Genomic DNA, 23,354 nt, shown 5'->3' with positions numbered 1-23,354 from the left:
TTCCATTAATGTTTGAAATGCGCTGCCGGAAAACTGCTCAGACAAGTCAAGCAGGTGTGTGTGTGTCTGTGTGTGTGTTTGCTTTTTTGTCTTGTCAGAGCTCAGGTATGCTGACAGGGTTCATGTACATGGTGATATTAAACAAGTCCGCTTTGTTCACTTTTAGCTGTATGTCTGCATAGTGAGAAGAGAAAACCGACCATGATGATGAAGCAAAACTGTGGGTGACACTGTAGTAGATGAGTAGCTGACATCCCGGCCACCTGTATGAGGTTATCTGTGTTAAACAAATTAAATAAAACAGACAAAAGCAATTTATTTTTTAATGGCTGCTGATTTCTCTCTCTTTTCCCCTTTTTGTTATATAACTGCACTTACTTCAGGTTTAATTATGAGATCACAGATGTGCAATGGTGCCCCTATGTACAGATTTTTGTTATTGGCTTAGAGCGCATTGGATCGTTATAGAAGAGCAACTCCAATCAGCAAAACTTGAACTAAGTCAACAACCGTCCACAGTATGAAAAAATACGAGTTTTACCCTCCATATTTTTTATGTGTTATAGACTACTTGTTTTTGTTACAATATATAGAGTTTTGGCAAGTTTATGATGCAAATAAATGGTTGTTGATATGAAAAAAAGGCAAAGGAGAGCAGATTTTTTTTTTTTATGGCTATAACCAAATGTCAACTGTTTGGATATTCTGTGTTGTACTTGATATGTATTTGGGTTTCAGTTTGTAGATTCTGATATTTGTTTTTAGTTTGTCCTCCTCGCTGTTGTCACTGCAATCATCCTGCACCTCATTTCTTTGTTGCTACCTTAGCAAATTTGTTGCTAGATTCAGCCACTTTGCATAACCATTCACTGGATTTTATATTAGATGAAAAAGACTGGGCAGTAAACCAAAAGACAGTAGCTTGCTGTTCTGTCGTAACCAATAGAAAAGTCCTCGCACTTTTTTTTTTTTAATGGTTTAGCAAGAAAAATAAGGAGACATAATGACAGATACGGAAAATCTTTACCACCTCACACCACAACAATTTATTTTATTTTTAAGCCCCACTTTTTTCTTTATCGTGGGCTTTTTTTACATTTTCTGTTTAATTTAGTGTAATGTTTGGCTTGTTTTATATTTTTATTATGGTGTATTGTTTTAAGATTTTTTTTTTTTATGGTTTGGCTGCTGTAAAATAATAATTTCCTAACTTTTGAGATAAATATATTTCTTATGTTATTGTAACATAAAGCGAGTTCACTTGGTGCTTCTGATGTTCTCTCTAAGTGATAATTTTTGCCAAATTAGCAGCAAAGGCTGTGAACACTTATGTACATGTTATAGTTTTGTTTTTTATTTTTAATAAATCTGCGTTAAATTCAAGCAAACTGTTTGTTCATTTTATCTTTATGGGGAATCGCATGTAGAGTTTTGAGGCGAGGCTGTAACATGACAAAATGTGGCGATATTTTCCAGATGCACTGTATGCAGATGCTGTTTAATGGAACAAAAGAGAATACTGTGTAAATAAAAAGTAGCCTGATGATTTTGTGTGTGGGCAGTTTTATGCGTGGCATGCTGAACTAAAGTTAGTGTCCCTCAGGATGTGGCTCAGTCCCTTAAAATCCTGTAGTGCAACATTAGAGTTATATTATGAATATATGATTTCAGCCTCAAGGGAGAGCGATGAGGCCATAGAGTTAAACTATTAATAACTGGATGTGGAAGCCTTTTTGCTGCTGCTGCGTTCTTCTGTTGCAGCACTTTGCATTGCAGCTCACATCTGTTATCAGACTGTGCAGCCGGCCCTTTTGGAGGAGCCCGGCTGGCTCTCATCTCAATGGCCTGGCAAATGGATCCACGCTTCTCCACTAGTACAGAAGGTGTAGGGAGTGCGGCATGGTGTTATTTATTCAAGGCCACGACTTCGGTCTTGTGGTTCGTGACCTTATGCTCTGAACATCAGTTAAAAATATGTGTGGTGTTGTTTTGTTGTGTCCTCTGTGCTCATGGCTTTCCTGAGAGCGCTCTGCCATTTCTCTTAAGATTATCCGTAGTTATCACGTATTACTATGATGGAGAAATGTAAAACAGGATTTCTTTAATTAATTAATTAATCTCTGTTTACAGAATGTGAGAAAAACATGTTTTTCCCCAATCCTGTATGATGTCAAGTTTGCAGATGCGAATACTTAGAAAAGAAAGCAGCTGTTGTGTGCTTATTATTTTAAAAACGCTTTTGTTGATGATATTTCTTTTTTCTTGTGCAGATGTCCGTACCTGGCTGTTCATCTTTGTCCCGCCATCCCAGTTTTTGCTGTCCTGCTCTTCCTTTTCGTTATGGCCATGCTGTTGAGGACCAGCTTCAGTGACCCCGGGGTGCTACCGAGGGCCCTTCCGGAAGAGGCTACATTCATTGAGATGGAAATTGGTAAGTTACAGGATTTGCGGACAGACACTCTCCACTACTTCCCTTATAACTTCATGTGAAAAAAGTTTTCACAGGACTCTATGCTGTCCTATGAAAAATTAAGTACACCCTTACTGCAGGTGATTAAATGATCATCAGCAAGTGTGGGTATCTCTGTAAAAGCACAAGATTTGTAAGTCTGCTGATCTGGAAAATTCAGGTGTGTGTTTTAACACAATGCCGATGTTCCCAGTAGTGGACTTTGCAGCAAATTCGCTCCAAGGTCAGACTGTGCAATGCTAAGAGAAACTACAAAAAAATCCAAAACAAAGTCCAAGAGCTACATCTCCGGCCTTAGTCACCTTAGTTAGATATTAAAGTTCATAACAGCCCAATCAGAAAAAGACTGAAGAAGTATGGCTTGTTTGGAAGTGATGCCAAAAGTTAGCTTCTTCTGACTAAAACCACAGCAGCACAACTTTAGCTTGCATCTGCATAAACCTCAAGACCTCTAGAAATATGTCCTTTAAGGAGACCGATATAGAGATGTTTGGCCATAATGCACAGTGCAAAGTTTGCCAAAGACCAAAACCAGCACCTCATACTATTTGTGGGCTGGGCACTTGTGGGTAGCGTGGCTGAGCGGTCTAAGGCGCTGGATTTAGGCAGGCGTGAACCCACGCCTCCAGTCTCTCTGGAGGCGTGGGTTCAAATCCCACCGCTGCCATTAATGGGGACAGGGATAGCTCATTAGGTAGAGTGTTTGCCCCATGATTGGAAGGTGGGGGTTGAAATCCACCGAACGGCTACCCTGAGGTAAGCTGGATTGGTACTCCTTCACTGAGTGAATGGGTTAAATGCAGAGGACTAAACAATTTCCTACAGGATTAATAAAGTATACATTTATTATTATTATTATTGTTCTGGAGTCAAATGTGATGCCTGACAGCTAAAGCTGGGCTGAAAGTGGGGCCTTCATCAGGACAAAGATCCCAAGCAGAGCGGCAAATCTACAAGTGAATGGCTGAAGAAGAAATAAAAATCAAGGTGTTGCAATAGCCCGGTCAAAGTTTTGTTTGATCACATTTGATTGAAAGCGATATCACCATTATTACCATTATCTCATCCACATGTTTCTCAATCTGGACTAAATTGTTTGCAACATGGCTTTGCCCACTTCTAACAATTGAGAAGAGCTCAGGGGAAAAAACACAAACACAGGAAACTGTTAAAGGAAACAGTGTTTACATCTACAGAAGAATGTCAACACTCTAGATCAAGAAGATAGAGCAGCGTTTATGTCTTTTAAATACCAGTTTAAATTGCAGCTTTGTCAAATCTTTAACAGCCTGACAAGACCACATGCTATGTAATTGGGTTTATTTGTACTATTACAAGTAAGTTATCTTGAGCAATACCTGTCACTAGCAAACAATGGCAGCTAATAAAGAGCCTCAGGCACAGCTGAAAACTAAAGCCTGAGCCTAAAGAGGAGCAAGTACCTGACCTACATTTGGCAGGTAAACACAAACACGACTCCATGTGAACAGTATTGTTGCTAATTAAGAAACTAACAAGGATGTTTGTTGCTAGTTCCAGTGTAGGTGTAGTTGCAGATTTAATTATATTTTTGGGAATGTTTGAAGAGGCCTTATTTGCATGAAATACACTCACTAGTCACTTTGCTAGTTATATGTTGCTAGCACCAGATTGGGGCCTTTAAGGATCAACATGTTGACAAATGGTCTTCTGCGTGTTTATGGTTATTTGAGTTACTGTTGCCTTACTATCACCTTGAAGGAGTCTGGCCATTGTCCTCTGACATAAATGTGGTATTTATGCCCGAAAAACTGCTGCTCTCTTTTTCAGGGGGTCATTCTTTGTTGTACAGATGTTTGTACAGGAACATCAGCAGTTTCTGAAATACTCAGAGCGCCCACTCTGGTATCAACGACCATGCCACTTTCAAAGTCACTTAAAAAAATCTTAATTACCCATTCTGGTGCTTGGTTTGAACCTAGACCTTGTAACCAGGTCTACCTACCTGCACTGGAATTCCTGCTGTGTGATTGACCGATTAGATTTTTGCATTAGTGAGCAATTGAACAGCTGTATTTTGGTATCTTTTCAAACCTTTGGCTTTTGACACAAATTAAAAAATGCAGTGGCTACGTGATTGTAAAGCTTTTATCATTTAAAAAAAAAAACAAAGTAATAAATAGTAAAAAGTAGCATGTGACCTCACCTTGCCACATGTGGCTGTCCAGCGCCTGCCCTTGTAAGCAGAGCTATTCAGTATCAGTGCTGATAATGCCATAGTCACAAGTCTCTTATCTAGATACATTTAAATGTTTAGTCAGCGACGTGTCTAGTGGTTATTGCAGCTCAGGTGCTTTTACATCGTTGTTGCACACAGCGGCGCGTGTATGTGTGTTAAAGGACACCCAGAGGTGTGGATTGCAAACTAGGTGGAAGTAGTTAAAGTAAAAGTATTTATATATTTCACTATATATGTTAGCTAAGCAGTAAGCCTCAATCTGCTGGTTTATTTATTCTTGTTATACTTTAGATTGCTAAAAGTTGGGTGTGCTCATCCACAAATGTAGAGCTTAGTTTAAAATACAGTTTTTCACAGTATCCAAAACATACAACACTCTTAGAAAAGAGAAATTGCCCTTTGTTCTTTATGAATTTTTTTTTTGTATTTTCATGCTGCAATATTTGTTTAGTATCCAGTGCTCTCTCTTTGCCTCCCTCCCTCCCCGTGTGGCTGCTCAATGTTCTTTGTCTCTGTTAAAGATTCACAGCATCCTTCAGCCAGCATGCGTGTTCCCTCGCGCTGTGTACGAAGCTTGGGCGTGGACCGGTCTCTTTTGAGGACAGATGAGGCTTATAAAAAAGGCTAGGGCACTCGGCTCACTGGGATTGGGTTAGCTGGCATCAAGTGCTGCTGTCATTATGACCGTGACTCATCTTGCTCGTTCGATGATGCTGATGGAGAACCTGAAACGCATGCATGTTTGTGCTGTTAGCTCTGAAACAATTAGTCAAAGGATGGAAAATTCACTGCCTATTTTAGTGATCTATTACTCATTTGAGTCATTTCTTTACGCAACAATACCACATCGATCCTCTCGTGATGTTTCGTTGCTTTAATTTGTCTTGAGTGACAAACACCAAACTGATTTACTGGGTGGTTCATATTCGGTTTTTATTAGCTTTTTTCTCTCTCAGTGAAGAATTGTGATTTTTACATTTCAGATTGAATAGACAAGTTATAAAATGTTCATTAGTGAGCTTTCGAGGTGCAGGAATGTGGCGTTCGAGTTGTTGATAGTTGCTACCCTGTGTTTCATTCTTTTATAGTACCACAAACTAAGCATCTGTTTGTGGTAGTTTCATTTCAAATATGCTGCCAGCAGTATCAGTTTTCTTTAACCTGAGGTAAAAAATAATAATTTCTGTACTTCCGAAAAGGTAAATCTATACCTTTAAATAACCTCACTGGACATCCTCTCTTTTGCTGCAGACTTGCTTTATGTTTTCTTTGACCTTGTATGTATCCTCTCACAGCATTCCCAAAGCCTTGTACCTTTCCACATAAGACATCTCGGCAACCTTCTTCAAATATGAAGCTATTATTGACATAAACACTATTTAAGCAGGTCACATGACCGCATTATGCCAGCTTAAATTACACAGTTTGGTACCAACTTCATTAGCCCACACCTTCAGATATTAAACAGTATGTTTTTATGTGTTAGGATAGCTGTTGTAAGTGTGGGAGTGCTAAAAGCCAGTTGAGCAAGCAAGCAGGGATGTTAAAGAAGCCTCTGCAGCCCCGATGCTCTGTCCCTTCTGCCTGTTAGCAGCAGTCCCCAGGGGGAAAGCTAATACGAGGAGAGGCATCTTCTCGGAATATATAATGCCACGAGCAGATTGAGCTTTGCTACCCAAGGGAGTGGCATCATTCCCTGTGAGTGGTGACTCATAAATTTATTCTTCACTACTTTATCCTGAAAGCCACTAAATCCCACATTCTGTGGATGCATAATGCCAAGTATTTGTTGCTGTCAGAATCTATGAATTTATGTCCCAGGGATGTTTTTAATAGAAGCCTGAAAATGTGCTCGTTTCACTGATTTATTTGTGCATAAACGGCTTTGTTTTACTTAAGAGATCTTCATTTAGGGCTCTATACAAATGATAAGTATGCATTTTAGGCTTTTTCCCCTTAGCATCTCTGAACACTTTCTCAAACCCAGATAATTTCATTTCCACAGAAAGCACTTTTTAAAAAAAAATCTTAATGAATCCCCAGGAAGTCAAATGAGTACGCTTTCTCTTTTCCATTAACTCCACATTCACGCCTGTCCACTGCGGCATGTTAATGGTAGATTTCTTCCTCGCAGTTACTCTGCAGGGTGATTCAACTGTGTGATCATCGGCTTGCACGTATAATCTCCAGATCCCCGAGTGAAAGATAATCAGAAACACCCAAAGTGTCACAAACAAACAGTATGTCAGAATTCATTTATTTGATTGATAGCCGCTGTGCAGACATAAGATTACTGTGAAATATGGCCATTCCAGTGATAGGAAGCTGTCCAAATGGAGAAAGATATGGTGCTTTATAGTTGCAAATAAATAATATTGACAGTTAAACAGCCCACCTATACTGTACTGAGTGACAGTTCTTGGTAAATGACATCCTCAAGGTTCAACTGTCGTGATTTATGTCACTAATTCTCACATTAGCGCTCCTGTCCAATGCAATCCAATGCAGAAATCATGTTTAATATCTTTAACACTGGCTGAGGATTTCATTTGTTGCTGTGTTGTGCTGACTGTGATTAAATAACATCTCTTAGAGTAGTTTATATTATGCCATCCAGATTGATTTAATGTTTTTCTGTTCGCTTCCACAGAGGCTGCCAATGGGAACGTCCCCGCAGGGCAGCGACCCCCGCCCCGAATCCGCAACGTTCAGATCAATAATCAGATCGTCAAGCTCAAGTACTGCTACACGTGCAAGATCTTCCGACCACCTCGAGCGTCCCACTGCAGCATCTGCGACAACTGCGTTGGTAAGAAGTCTCATCTGATCTGCCGTCGTTTGTTACGCTGCTCAGAAAGGCTTCACAAAGGAGAAAGATGAGATGGGTTTATTTCAGGCGTGCAGAAATAGAAAGGTGAGCAAGGAGAAAAATAGCTCGCTGACATGATGGCGATTACTGATGCCTCATCCTTAATTACCTCCTGCATTCATTTGTCACGGTGAAAAAAGAAATGTTAGCTTTATAAATATATGCAGAAGCAGACAGGGTGTAAAAGTTTTAGAAAACGAAAACATTCGTGAGGGGATTTATTTTTATTTTTTTTAGAATGTCCTTTAAGTTTTGAAGGCCGTGAATTTGTGGTGCATTGTGATGTGGCGTGTGTGTGTAGCTGTGTCACCTCACAGCCCTGCAGATTAGCAGTGATTTGGTAGCTGATGAATGAAGAATGTGTTTGAAGGGAGCGTAGACTCACAGGCGACGAGAGAGGAGACAGTGGAGGCTCAGTGAGGAAATAAGTGCTCAGTCATTGTGAACACTGGTTCATCTGTGTCCACCTGCTGTAGAAACACACACACTCCCAGTGCTAGCATTACACAACTGCATTCCTGTGACCCTCTTTTACTGCAGAGGTTTTTGTTCCCTCCTCACCTTAACTTTGCTCATACTGATGAAAGTCTCAGAGAGAAAACAGCCACTCCACTATTATAAGATGCAAATGCACAGTTTTGTAGTCCTGCACATAAAGTCTGGGGTAAAGGTGTTGGTCTGGTTTCCGACCTCTGAATAATTGCACATATTTTATTCAGTGACTCGCGCTGCAAAAAGAAAAAGAATATGTGAGACTTTTAATCAAGTTTAAGTGCTTATAGATTTATTATGGAGTGAACAGTGTGGATGATTGTTATGCTGCTGCACTCCATATGCAACCTACAAATCTGGAGCAATCAAAGTAAACACAATATGCACAAATGGAAGCTGATGTTTGTCCTTATGAAATGGTCTTTTTACACTTGTTTGCTGTTTTGTTTGCATCCCAATAACTGCTAAAATCTATCTTTTACCTGAGCTACTTTTCTGTCTGCTTATATTGTCTTTGGGTTTCAGTAGGGATGCATCTATATATCACTTTGTTTAGTTTGTTAGGTACACCTGTTCAACTGCTTGTTAACATAAATATCAAATAAGCCTGTCATGTGGCAGCACCACAATGCTTTTATGCATGAGGAAATGGTCAAAATGAGCTGCGGAGGTTCAAACTGAGATGAGAACAAAGAATAAAGGCGATTTAAGGTCAGAAAATTAGAAAATATAGCAGTTCTCTTTGCATAAATGACTTATGGATAAGTGACGAAGGCAGCAGTAACTCAAATAACTCAGTAACTCAAATAACTAATAATTACAATCAAAGTATGCAGAAGAACAACTCTGAAAACACAACTCATTGAACCTTGAAGCAGATGGGCTACAGCAGCAGATACCACACTGGGTGCTACTCCTGTCAGCTAAGAACAGGATACTGAGGCAACAATTTGCACAGGCAAACCAAAACTGGGCAGTAGAAGACTGGAAAACCATTGGCACATTTTCTGCTTTGATATTTAGATGATATGGTCAGAGTTTGGTTAAATAACATGAAAGCATGGATCCATCCTGCCAATCAATAGTTCAGGCTGGTGATGGAGTAATGGTGTGGGGATATTTTCTTGGCACGCATTGGGCCTAAACACCATAACCTAACAAATTTTGGATTACCTTTATGACCACAACATATCTGTCTTATGATGGCTGCTTCCAGCAAATTAACTCACCCTGTCACAAAGCTCATGTCGTATCAAACAGTTTGGTTCACTGTACTCAGACGGCCTCCACAGCCACCTGAGATCAATCCAATAGAGCACCTTTGGAATATGGTGGAATGGGAGATTTAGGATTTGTGCTAATGTAACAGATAGACTATTTACCATCTTAGATTAGCTGAGGTTTTTGGTTTTAGTGGGTAAAAAATCTGACCAAGTGCTAGAGTGAAAGTTTTGAGATCACCGCAAACATTAGCTTTCATCCTCTGTGCGTTTGTACTAAATTTCATGATTATCCCTCCATTACGAGTTAAGATATTTCAGTGAGAGTCATGCTACTCATATGCGTTTTATACACTCCTATCATTCCTTTCCAGCTCGTTGCTTTACATTTAATATACATGTGAACATAAATTTTAAACTTGAAGTACTACCTCTTTAGTGGCTACTTTTTTCCAAAACTGCTGGAATACAAATATAGTCATCTTGGGTCAACATTTGCATTGTGTTCCATAAATATAACAATCATCCACGGGTCCACTTGAATCTACAAACCGGTTCACATCCTGTCTGTTTGCCTCCGTGTTTACTTGATATTGTTGTGAAACTTCATCTGGGGATTGCAGCGGTGTCGGCTGCGGAGGAAAGTGTAAAGTAAGATGTTTACTTTCATTGTCCATTTGACCCTGCCCTGCTTTCATATGGCTCTCCTCCAGCTGACAGAGGGGCAGCAGCAAAGAGGAAGCGATCACTATATTTAGATTCAGAAGCTGATGCATAAAGCAGCCTTTGACTGAAAGACTGTTATTGAAATTTGTGTATTTTTAACATTCTTTTGATTCCCAAAATTGTCTACTCTCCAAGAAAGCTTGTTTTTCAGGTTCTGGAACATTTTACATATTTATAGTTCCCCTTTTGTTCTTTTTTTTTTTCTTTCTTTCCTTTAGACCGTTTTGATCACCACTGTCCATGGGTGGGCAACTGCGTGGGCAAGAGAAACTACAGATACTTCTACCTGTTCACCCTGTCACTCTCCCTGCTCACCATTTATATCTTCACCTTTGACATCGTCCACGTGGTCATGCGTAAGTATCCTGTCATTCAACTGGCCAATCAGAGAGAACACATGAGCCTAATCTGGAGCCACACCACATCGTCCTGCTTCCTTCTTTTACTGAACATAGGATGAGACAGACAAACTGAAAGAGTATTTCCTCATATGGATGATAAGCTCTGGGTTTATTACCTTAATAACAATAATGACCTTGTAATTTCTGTTTCCCTGTCCACAGGCTCAATGAATGGTGGCTTTTTGAACACTTTGAAGGAAACACCTGGAACATATCCTTTAAAACTGAGTGTGTGGGTGATATGTTTGCTGGATTTTCATGAACACTAAAAACTCTACATCTTTGCCCAACCTTAGCATAGCTAAGGGACAAAGTTAACAGAACTCTCATTACTTGAATGACAAAAACTCATCCTGCAATTGAAGATAAGCCGCTAAACTGTGACAAATAAAAAGAAAAAAATTACAACTTGCTCATATTTTGCACAGACCCTTCTGCAAGATTCTCATTATAAAATAATTCACCTGGAAACACTCTAAAATCATCCTGAGACAGTGGCATCAGGCCACACACGGAGATAATCTTAGGCTTGTTAGTTACCTAGCTACAGCTCATTAAAACCTGCAGATTCATTGATGAGAGGCAAGAAATGATAAATGTCTGTTTATCTGCCTTTTCTATGTGGTCAAGAACCCATGTTACAGAAATATTAGAAATTTTAATGGAAAAAAAATCTTTAAAGTCGTTGCACAGTTCATGGATTTAAATTTTAATTAAGTTATTTCTAAATAGTCTTATTTTTTCTCCTTTTTGCACAGTTAGAAGGTAAAACGCTTCTTTCATTGCTCTTTGTTCTTCCACTGACATTCACTGCCTTTAATCATGTTACATAATTTTTTGCTACTCTTCCATCACCTGCTGTCTGCGGTTTAATCAGTAACCTCGAGTCAGCCAGAAACATCTGTTACTGTTTTCTTAACTGGAGCTCACTGTGCTGGAGGTGCTGGTGTGTTTCTTCACCCTGTGGTCAGTGGTGGGACTGACTGGCTTCCATACCTACCTGATCTCTCTCAACCAGACCACCAATGAGGATGTAAGTACTTTTTTTTTTTCTTGTTGTTTTTTGTTGAATAACTGCTCAGGTCTACAGTTCATTTTGGTTTGAGTCGAGCTGTGAGGCACAGGTGCTGTATCATGGCTTCTGTAACTCAATCTCAGTCTATTCTTTATTCTTTATTATTATTTATTGTTTTCATAAAAAATAAAGATGGAAAATGACAGATGAACTCCTGAAATAATTAGGCAGCAATTGCTTTATGAGCGCACATACAACATTGGTTCCCCTGTATCCATAAAAGACTAAAACAACTGAGAGTGAGAAAATTGGGAACTCTCCATGCTCATATGGTTCGACATTTCAATTACAAGGCAGGTCCCAGCTAAAGCATCTCTTGCTCTGTCATCTTTTTTTACTCAAATGGAGACCATAATTTGCAAAGTAAACATCATGTAAGATGAGACGAGATAGTCTGGGAAATTCACAGCAGTAGAGTGGACAGAGCAGGAATAAATAGGTGTAGCATAATCTAACAACAGAAATACTATATACAAACAACTAGAAGAAAAATGTACGCTCTAAAAAGCAGAAGAAATATATGCATTAATAATAATACAATAATACAACTGACATTTTAGATGCCTCGTAGCAGCAAAAATTGAATGTTTCATAGTGCAGGGCTGCATGTTAATAGCAGCAAATACTGAGTATGACACATGTGTACCTTTAGTGAGTCTGACAGCACCTGGGTGGAAATACCTCCCAAATCTCACCTTCACACTGTCACTGAAGGAGCTGCTCATTGCTGTCAGAGTGACCTGAATGGGGTGGGAGGTGTTGTTTAACGTGTGATGACAGTTTAGCCACCATTCTCCTGTCACTCATTACCTCTACTGGACCACTAACTCCATTCACACTTGAAGTTGGTTATTGAGGCCATACAGTCATTAGGAAAGTGTTTACTGAGGCGATCCTGCAGACATCTTTGCAGCTGAGTTATTTTGGAACCAAAGAAGTAGCACACTGCAAGTCATTACAAGAATACAGATTGAGCTTTGTCCATCTTTTATGTACAGTCTATTCTGGTTACACTTTGACAGACAATTACCTCATTTATTTTATTTTTCCAAGTTTTCTGCAACTATACTCTGATTCTTCAAACTTTTTTTTTTGTCACATAACAACAGAAATTGATATTTGGCAGAATTCAGTCAGCTGCCTACTCTGTAGGCTGCATTTGCCAAGATGATCCTACACAGTGTTTTAAGCATCAGTTTTAGTGTTCGAGTGGGTTTCATAGACTTACATTAGTCCAAGTGAACCGCTGCTTAGACCAGTTTACGTTTACATTTCATTAAATCCACATGTGGCTTAACACATCTGGTCAAGCTGCATCTGGATTAACACAGAGACACATTTACTCGTCTCTGTGTGTTTCTTTGCAGCCTTCTCATTTTTGGAGGAACGTGTACGACTATTTCAGCTCAGAGGGAGGTGATAATACAGCTAAAGCTGTTTGTTACCTGCCAGAAACCCTCGAGTGGAATATGGAGAGGCGTTTATTCTCAGTTCTTTAATGCCCCATTAGGAGCACTGAAATGCTTCTGGGTTGAACAAAGTCCAACCCCACTGACCAATAATAGAGATGAAGAAAACCCTCCTTATAAACGCACATATTACAGTAATGCTCGGATTTTTAAGAGTGATGGGTTAGATGTGTTTTTCTATTGAGGTCTTGGTTTATATCTTGAGGGTAATGGTCAGGTGGATACATAATTAGGATAAATCACAGTTTTAGCAACATTGTGATCGGGCAGATTGGCTTCCTGTGGCTGTAAAGATAAACATGCATCACCGTGGTCCAACACTACAATTTCTAAGACCAGAGAGCTGTTACCTTGACAACAGCTCCTCCTCGTTCAGCGCTGAAGGACAGAGGGCTGATAAACTGTAGCTCGTTAAAACAAGGTTGGTATATTGTAAACAAAAGAAAAGCAAATAAAGTGTTTGACAACCAACAGAAAGAAAACAGAGACATAAAAAAATGAGATATTAACTCACTCTCATTTAAGAGATTGTACACACAGAATTCACCAGCTTGTTTGTTATTTTTCTGTAAAGGTTAGTACTTTATTTTTTTATCTAAATCAGGAACACTGAGACAGAAAACCACCAGCAGGAGCAGCTTATTCTGCTCAGACTCTCAGCCATGCGACAAATTGTCTGCAGTTGGACTCCTCTCAGCCAACCAGCAGGCTGATGGAGCGTAATGATCTAAAAATATGCACGAAAAGCTTCTGTACTTAATAAAAGCACTGACAAAATGAAGCTGAAATAAGTCGAAAACAGACGCGCCGGTCTCTTTCTCCCAGCTTGCCAACTACATTTAGAAAAAGCTTCTCCGGCTGAATGAGGAGGAAAAAAGTATTGATTGGTTGGCCACATTAGCACTGAGTCGTTATTTAGTCACCGCACACAGAAACACAGAGTCAGGCTGATGCGAAGCAGATGATGAGCGGTGGACATGCAGGTGGATGAATTCACAAAGGGAGTAATTTGCGTTGTGTCTGTGTAAATATACTGACATTAAACAGCACGTATTCTTTAATGGAGGCTTTGTTAGCCCAGATCTAACTGCAGAGGCTCTGACGAGAAGCAGCAGTAGCAGCAGCATCGATAATGGTGGGAGGTTCTAGATGGCTGAAAGCAAGAGAGTGCACTCATACTTTGTTGTAATGATTAATTTATAATTCCCCTTCTTCTTTCCTGTGGGATGGCTGGCCTCATTTTTTCCCCATTTAATCTGTAATGAAGCAGTGGAATGTGCACCTAAAACGTGTAACGTTACTTCAGGAGTTGAAACAATAGCTGTCAGCCCAGCTGTTTCAATATCTGTGATTGGGCTAATAATAGATGCATCGATACCTGCAGGGGCCGGGCACGGCGCCAGAAACACTGCTGTGGCAGAGACGAGGAGGGGGAGTGAAGGGAGAGAGGGAGGAGAAGGCGAACAGGGGAAGGAAGGCACCTTGAGTGTTATAGTTGCTCCGGTCTCCCTGTAGGACGACACATGCTCGATGAAGTGTGTCACACATGCAGACCCACGGAGGCATGCAGAACTGAGGCGCCTTGTGTGCAGGCTCCTGACCTACATCTATGACACCTAAAATAAAGCTTTTTTGTCCGTCCTGCTGGAGGGTCAGGGAGTGCATGCTATGCTGCGAACAAAGAGACGAGCCTTTAAAACGATTACAGATGCACTCACAGATGTATTCAGCCTGCTTTATCTACGTTTCCTGTTTTTAAAAAAATCTAATCTAATGTGGCTCTAATGCAAAAGCTGCAAATAATTGTTGTCCACGTTGAAGGACAATGCATTACAATGGAGATATTTGTTTTCTATTATTTTATGACGTTGTGTAACTGTGCCAGATTTATTCACACGAGAATTTATTTTCTTTTAATCTGCACTCCTTGCACTTTTTGTTATTAAATGCAGTGACACGCTTGATCACTGCAGAGATTTTAACACTATTTAACCCCAAAATAATTTATTTTAAAGAAACATGGAATTATTTACTGTTTAAAGAAAAAAGATATCTGAAAAGTGAAGCTAGTGCAGAAGTGTCTTAAGCCTGCTGTCTTTTACCAGCCAGCAGGGGGTGATTCCTATGGTTCCAAAAATGAGCTGTATTAATGTATTAAAAGGTGATTTAATATGTCAGGAAACACTTTATAATTCCAATAGCTTGTTTCAGGTCTTATTTAATGGAAAATTATGTTAATTTTGGAGATAAATAGACTATAAACTCGGTATATAGGTTTCTCCTATATATGAAAGCATTATCCTTGATTTCTACTTTTAGGTATTTAAAAGAAATTTGTTTTAAAATCTGTCTTTGCAGGAAATATTCCTAAAGATCCTAAAAATTATAGGCGGTGTCAATAAAATGATGCACAGATTTGTATTTGTATTAAAAAAAGCTATATATGCATAGCATAGCATATATGCATATGTAAAATAATGTTTTTAACCCCTTAACCCACAATAAAGCTGCTTTGTAGTGGTTTTATTGCAGAAGAAAACTTTAGTATGAACTCAGATTTTTTTTTTTTTTAATGAATGAATAAAGTGGTTCTAATCTTCCATTGCCCTGCCTGTTTGTACCCATCAGCACAAGATTTCCCAGTAAATCAGTATTCATTAACTCCTGACAAGCTAGATTTTAGTAGGTCAAACCCAACACTGCGGGGATAACTTCTAAAAATGGAAGTATGCTTTTGAATAAGGTATAAGCACAGGGAAAATCTTCATGAAAGAAAAGTGAGTGCTACCGCGAATGATTGATAGCTTGGGAGGGTTTGCTTCTTCACTGATTTATGTTGTGGTGAATTTTGTTTTGCATAGATTAAAGGATCCTGGTCGGGAAAGAACAGAGGCCAGAACCCTTACAGCCACAAGAACATCTTCAAAAACTGCTGTGAGGTGCTGTGTGGCCCGACATACCCGAGGTAACTGCTTATTGTATCTTAGTCTCACATTTTATTTATTTTTTGTCATTTTGTCAGTGCAAGACTGTTTCCCGCACTGTTGTCTGAGCTTGGTGCCATTGCCTTGTTTTGGTGACTAATGAGCAGTAAGTGAATGATTGCTTCGTCTCACCCTACAGCGTCTTGGACAGAAGAGGACTACTGCAGGAGGATACACTCATTTCCTCCAGCAACCCAGTGCCACAAACTACGGTGAGTGCCCACAAACACACACACACACATGCACTCTTTCTCATTGTAGTCTCCTCATTCAGACACACTGATTCATGAGTGGATGGAGGCTGCAAAGCACAGAATAATGAATATAGAGCAGATATAAAACAGAGTTGAAACCACTTAGAATTGAGAGAAGAAAGGAGGTGTGTGTGTGTGTCAGTGTCAGAGAAGGGCCATTTTGTGCCTCTTCTTAGCATACAGATGCTGGCGCTTTGCATTCACTTGTGTTTGTTCCACCACTTTAAATGCGAACAGGACCACTATAGCCAGGATTATTTCCATCTGCAGTAATTTATATTGGGTATTATAGCTCTGTTCTGGGACCTCCTCACCCTTTTATGTACAAAAATGGAGCAGCAAGACCTGCACAGAATAGAACAGGTATTAGTGAAAATAAACAAGGCTCTGGTTAAGCCAAATACAGCATGGAAGGGGGAGATGAAGTGCAAGTGGGTCACAAAGTGGCTTGCACATGCACAGCAGCTGAGGACCGGTGAAAGCCACTTAAACAGCGTAGCCTGTGTAAGATTTGTTGTTTGTATGTGTGGACGGGTATCAGCTGAACTATTAGCTAACATGTGCTTTCACTGAGATCACGTGATCAGCTGGGATTGAGGCTGAGCTTGACTTCAAGATCTGCTTTTTACTTTTAGATATATTTTGTGGGCTTTTTAGGCTTTGTTGATAATGTCGGACAGTGGAGAGAGGATGAGAAAGACCAGGGAAAGGTGCACAACAAATGGCCTCGAGGTGCTTTCACCTTATGGCGTAGTGCTGGGCGATATGGAAAAAATATTTATCACGATATGCATTATTTTATATCACGATAACGATATATATCACGATATACCACCTGACCTGTGGTCATCTGGAAAGTATGCAGTCTTTAAACAGCGAGTGGAGAGGGTGCAGTCTTTGTTTTGAATTACTGTAAAGCATGTCGCAAATCCGGGTGCACGTAAAGCAGCACCATGTTGCAAAACCACAAGACAGAGTTTCTTTGCGAAAAATATCATTTTTTAATACTTTATTTTCTCTTGTTAAGAGTATGTATAGTGAGAAGACAACACTAATATATTTGCACAGGCTATTTAACCCTTTAAGACCTACCATAGAACCAAGTCCGCCAGAGCTTATCTTTACATTTATTTATTTTGAGTGTCTTCTTAGTTTTATTTTTGAGACACACAATTTTTTATATACTACAGGAAAAATAAAAATAAATAAATGCAAATTTGCAAAAACACAGCATGTGCATCAAAATAAACTATTTACAACAGTGTAATTTGACTTCTAAGCATCCCAGAAACGATACAGAAGAACATAAAGTCAAACATGACTTTTAAAAACACCAACATAGGCTTTGAAGCTTAAAAAACTACATTTTCCGCGAAAATGACGTCACTTCCGGTTTCGGGCAGGTAATGGCGGACATGCGAGAGTTCGCGCTGACTTATATACAAACTAGGAAGTGTTATGAACAGCTTATTGGATCGGCAAAGCCTGTTTCTGGAATATTATGTTTTTGTTGCTGCAAGTCTGGAATATTATGTTTTTGTTGCTGCAAGTCTGGAATATTATGTTTTTGTTGCTGGAAGTGCTTTTTATGCAATTTTTGCAAAGCTATATGTGGAAGAAAACCGTGACCTAGGGCAAGCTAATGGAATAAGATGTAAGTACAACTGTTACGGTTTCATATGCAAAAAAACCCATTATTGCGCTACCTTACGTGGTTACAGTTCTACAGGGATTTAAAAGTAGTTAGGCAAAACGGAGTGTGCCTGCTCCGACCGGTTGTAAAGGGTTAATGATATATTTTATGTAATAATTTGTAAAATTCGGGCTAGAAACGATAGAAACGATAGAAGACAAATGGCACGATAGACACTTTTCTATCGTCCACACGATATATATCGTCATATCGCCCAGCACTATTATGGCGTATGGGTCGCCTGCTCTATCCATTTGGCTAAACCGGTGTCCTGTACACCTGCTTAAACTAACACTATACAGAGCAGGTATTTAAGTCTTGGAAATGTTAAAGTTGCCCAAGTGAAAAATCCTGTAACTGTCGCTGTGTCCATCCATGGTGGTTTAATACTTTCTAGTTGTACTACAAACAATAATTGCATTTTTGGAAGTGGACTTACTTTTAAATGGTGTGTTTTGAGAGTGGCATGGTGATACAGTGGTTAACGCTATCACTTCACAACATCTACCGGCTGGCTGGGAGCTTTCCTGTGCCTATATGGGTTCTCTCCAAGCTTTCCTGCTTTCTTGCACAGTCCAAACACATGATTTGGTTGTCTGCATCACCGTGCTAGCCCTGTGGTGGATTGGCAGCCTGTCCAGGTTGTCCTGTCACCCTTTCTGTGACAGATGAGATGGGCTCCAGCCTCCCCGTGACCCTGAATTGAATATGCACTTGGATGATTAGTGTGTTTTGCTGCATATGAAATCATGTATACTATATAATAAATGTGTTCTGAGATCTCAAAATGGACATCGAAACAAATACACAGTGTTCAAAAAGATCTAGATGAAGTACTCAAGTTGAAAAATCTTTACTGGCATACATTGTGTTGAGAGCAAAATAATGTAACAGCAGTCAGTGGAAACCCAAATCACCAAGCCCTTTGAGGGATGGATTCAAAATTACACCAAAAATCAAAGTTAAGATTGTTGAAGTTATTGTTTTTGATAAAGGAATTAGTTCCAGCAAAGGAGAAGAAGAATCACAAAGAGATTTTTATAAATTATATAGTTTTAAAAATGGTACTAAAGAGGAAATCCACAGCTTGCACTTGAAGTAAACCAATAAATGATCCAGCAGTACCCAAGAGTTTACTTCATGGCATTGGGTAGGTATCTTCTCTGTGAGCTTTTTCAGGTTTTATTGTTTTACACTGATATTTCTACATTTATTTTATTATCAGACTGGTTTTAACTGGGTTCAAAAAATGTGATGAGACACATTTGTTCATCAAGTAAGATCCATCAGCATGTGAATCAGAATCTGCTGACCATCGTTGTTTGGACACCGTCAGTCAAAGTTGATTCAAACGTACTCACACAGCCCAGAATAAGCTGTTACTGAAGTACCAATAAAATAAAACAACACAACTTTCAACTTTGAATTTGACTTCAGTCTTAAAAAAATAAAAGCTGAGCCAAAGGACGTCAGTACAATATCAGTAACGCGTGACCTTTTAGTACTCTGTCGTCACTGAGCTGAACTTTGAGAGGTGATTTTAGGCGTTTTTCCACTGGAAATGAGCGTCAGCCGACAATGTTTTGATGGAATGACTCAGTGTATTGCTGCTATTGCTTCATTACAATCTGTTGTGATGGCAGTAACGACCTCTATTGTACACGGTCTTACCACAAAGGCTTCTGAGTGCTTTAGCGGGTGTTTTTTATGTCACAGCATCACAGTTGAGCAAGATGCAGGCACAAAACCTGCAGGTGTGCAGCTCAGATCAAAATGAAGCGGCATTCAGAGTTGGGTGGGGTCCAAACCATGAGTTCAGAGCACACCGAGTGTTTTATCTTTTTTTTTTTTTTTTTTAAATTTTGCATCTCTTCCTAATATAGAAAATGTAAATGTGATAATAGTATATGAATTTCTAATATACAAGGAGCGACTGCGTTGTCTCCACCCAGTCTGGAACAAAAGAAAGTTTCGCCTGTTTTATGTTAATCATCTGATTCAGATCAGTTTGTCGTCACTGCATCTTTTCAGCATGCTGTCCTCTAGGGAAGAGAATTGCACATCAATTCCAGTTAATAGCTGGTACAAAATTGCTCAATCTATCAAAACGGTATGCCGCCCAAGTCTAACAGCTCCTTTTATTTGCAGTGGTGTGTTTTTTTTGTTTTTTTTGGGCTGTCAAACCAGTGGCAGTGAGGCTTTTGCACAACCAAGTCAAGTGCAAGTCTCACTTTATTCTAACTCAAAATAATATTACAGTATTGACATAATAAGTATGAATATACCACTGATTGCAGCAATATTGGCACTGCTATAAACCCCACATTTTCAGTGACCATGTCCACTGTCCTCTACCTACAGAAAACCACAGCTCCACTCATCCCCAACGAGCACACACCTGATGATGCCAAGCCGAGCATTGCTGCCTCAGCAGAGAAGAGCGCCTCCCCGAAAGAGGAGCACCCTGCAGCTACGAAAGTCCCACCCCTGGCTTCACCCGAGACTGATGCAGAGACATCCATCGCCAAGGAAAGGGCCCATTAGTTGCATTAGAGGGCGGCTCTCATCGGGGCTGCTCCTCCAGCATCCTGCCTGGTCAGGAACTGAAGCATTAATAATCAATGTCTGACTACTGTGAGGAGGACTCAGTTATTCTCCGACTCCTGCCCATCAATCCCTCAGAAGAGCGGAGATTTTGCTGCAGCTCCTCCTCTTCCCTGCTTTTTCTGACTGGTAGCTGCAGAGGAGTTTGATTGACATTCACTCCTGCAGGAGAAGTGATTAAATGGAAAGTCAGCAGCTTCCCGTCTCCTGAACACTGCATGGAAAAAAAAAAACGCGTAGGGGGAAAAAAGCTGCTGGGGTGCCGCAGAAAAGACACTCCCTAAGTTCTCGACAGCCCCACAGTTCGCCCGTGGGCTTCCTCTGACTGTCAGTACTCAAGTATGTTTATATTTAAAACTGCGTAATGACATTTATTATAAGAGGCCAGTTCAAATATCCTTGCAAGTCTCTGGCAAAAACAGAAGCTATCACTTCTGGACATGTGTACAACTTCATACATACAGTCAGTTTATGTTGTGCATACATTACACGCCCTATGCAAACCACAAGAAGGCTGGAGAAGCAGCTTTGAGAAGAGTGTGGTGATAAAGGGTTTCACATTTCAGTCAGAGCTCCTGATGTCCAGGCAGCAGGAGAACGTGTGAATCCTTAGCTGAGAAATTCATTTAAGGCTCCTTCCAGGCAAAGTCTACCTTGTACTCTGATACTGCTGCATTCAAGTACTGGTGTCACTGATGTGCATCTTTTCTTAACAAAGTGATCTCATCCAGACCAACGCCTGTCCTTTCATTTTTTAAGTTATTTTCTTTTTTATATAATCAAGGATGTAGTGTGCCATCGGCGCTCTGAAACAAATGACACTGAGTCACGCACATTTAAAGTCTCATATGAGAGAAAAGGCCTGTTGAGCGTAGAGACACTCGTAGTACCAGTGCCTTAATGTAACGGTTGCATCCATCTGTAGCAGCTGAGGTTCACCAACAGAGGAGCCCTTCAAATCATTAATCCAGTGCTATCCTGTGGAGGTGATATAAAGGAAAAAGCATGAATCTTCTACTTAACACTACAATCTTTATGTTGTTGACAAACTGTGAATTTTCCAAATCTGAGAAGGAATAATCACTATTTGACTGAAAGGATCACAGCGACCTGTGGTGAGTTTATGTTGCTGCGTTTAAAAATATCCTAGGTCACTGAAAAAGAGCTTGTGAGAAATAAACAACTAAGCAAAGCCATCTTTTAACTGCAGGTTGCTTCAGCAGGGATAGATGTGCTGAAAACTCAGCTGCTGGGTGAGGATGAAAGAACGAAGTGTGTAGCCAGAGTTAATTATTCAGCCTTTGAGCTCCTCCTGATCTTCCTCCCAGTCCTCTCTCTTCCTGCCGTGTTCTGCCTCTGTAGAAAAGTCTCATATCTTACTCCTCTCCTCCTTTTACTTGCACAGTTTTTTTGTACAGTACGCCCACGGCCGGTGCAGCTTTCGCTGCAACCAACTGTGTCAGGCTCATTATCGCAGAGAATTTTTTTTAAAAAAAAACCCACGTTCAAACTTTTTTCCTCACCCCCCTACGTGTCTTTTATTTTGCTTTGGTCACAATGATCGCCTGAGGGTACAGCATCTGTGCAAAGACCAATCAGAGAAGGAGTCAAGCAGGTCCTTTGTATTAATTGATGTTAGCTGATAGTGAGAGTTAGTGATTGTGCCGTATGCAAGACAGAGTTTGTGTTTGTGAAATATACTTGTGTAGAAGTTTTAGCACCGTATCAGACTCTAAAATCAAGGGTAGAGAATAAAGTTTAGGGTGAATTGAGGACAGGCATGCCATCATTTTTATTTAACTGTCAGACTTTGCAGCTTTAAAAACTTGATGGGGTAAAAGCATTAAAACTTTTCAACCAATATTTTGTCGGTTCATTAACTCGTTCATTCTCTAATCGTTTCAGCTCTCGAGGAATTCTTTCTACCTGCTCTCAGGTAATCCCTGACATGTCTCTGTTGGAGGATGCTGTGAAGTGTGTAGTAGTGTAAAGAAGTGTAATTACTGAGTATTTGTTTGGAAAACTCAGAGAAAAGCTAAAATTTACAGTAAACCGAGACCTTTTTTTTTTTTTTTTTTCTCAATTAAAGCTGAACTTAGTGGGCTTTCTTGTGGAAAGTATTTAAAGATAGTTTGGTGTATTTAATTGTCACCGAGAAGCAAGAATGTATGATGTTCGATTTTTGAGAAGGGGAAAAAAAGGGAAGCTCGTGATGTTCAAAGGGAGGATGAAGTTTAAGGTTTAGCTGAAAGTCTGCAGACCACAGAGAGACCAAGCCGAGCTCTTGTATTTATTCCTGTTTTCAAAGCGGGATCAGACGTGAATGCTCTGATCTGATTATTACATTGCATTATGTATACAGATACAGTACTATACCATTGATGGAACACTTATTTATGTCCACTTTGTTTGGTATCAACACTGTGATATATGTATTTCATTCAATTTATCCACTTCTTTTTACATGATCATTGTGTCTGGTAAATAAAAAAACATGTTGTCTTATTATAACTTTGTTAAAGTTTTCTTCTGTCAGTGGGAGGCTGCTCAGTTGTTCTTATTTAAAAAGCATTCAGCGGGAGACTTGTTTGATATGCAGGGTAATCACAAACCGCTGTATCATGGAAGAGAAAAGTTAACACAAAAAAAGAGAATAGATGGTGTTGTGAAATCAGTTTCACCCCGGTTCTTTTTTTATTCCTCGAGGCATCCAGAGACGGCACCGGACTCAGTAGTCATTTTCACAAAACCTTTATTCATCTTTATTCATCTTCATTTACGCATGCATCTTCTAGAAGGGGAGACGTGCAAGGCCGGTGTCCCTCTGCAGATCCTCCACTCCTTTGTTACAGTCAGCTTTATAGAAGCGACCCCATCAT

At 39.8% G+C, this 23,354-nt stretch overlaps 1 protein-coding gene and 1 non-coding gene across 4 annotated transcripts in view; both read left to right on the top strand.

Annotated features, from left to right (window-relative positions):
- zdhhc9 (zinc finger DHHC-type palmitoyltransferase 9) overlaps positions 1-22,971 on the top strand; it is a 30,481-nt gene extending 7,510 nt beyond the window's left edge. For all 3 annotated transcript variants that reach the window (XM_063494583.1, XM_063494590.1, XM_063494598.1), the window contains exons 2-9: positions 2,271-2,431; positions 7,339-7,497; positions 10,214-10,351; positions 10,559-10,607; positions 11,327-11,429; positions 15,802-15,905; positions 16,064-16,136; positions 20,233-22,971. In XM_063494583.1, the coding sequence (XP_063350653.1) occupies positions 2,271-2,431; positions 7,339-7,497; positions 10,214-10,351; positions 10,559-10,607; positions 11,327-11,429; positions 15,802-15,905; positions 16,064-16,136; positions 20,233-20,415 (970 nt within the window). In that variant the 3' untranslated portion in view covers positions 20,416-22,971. The remainder of the gene's footprint in view (positions 1-2,270; positions 2,432-7,338; positions 7,498-10,213; positions 10,352-10,558; positions 10,608-11,326; positions 11,430-15,801; positions 15,906-16,063; positions 16,137-20,232) is intronic.
- Positions 3,039-3,137, top strand: trnal-uag (transfer RNA leucine (anticodon UAG)). The gene is given in 2 exon segments: positions 3,039-3,076; positions 3,094-3,137. It is a non-coding gene; the product is annotated as a tRNA-Leu (tRNA).
- Positions 22,972-23,354: the final 383 nt, after the last annotated feature.

This window comes from Pelmatolapia mariae, linkage group LG2, assembly GCF_036321145.2.
Source record: "Pelmatolapia mariae isolate MD_Pm_ZW linkage group LG2, Pm_UMD_F_2, whole genome shotgun sequence".
Taxonomy (NCBI): Eukaryota; Metazoa; Chordata; class Actinopteri; order Cichliformes; family Cichlidae; genus Pelmatolapia; species Pelmatolapia mariae.
Note: the sequence above shows the minus strand (reverse complement) of the source record. Positions and strands in the feature narration are given on the sequence as shown.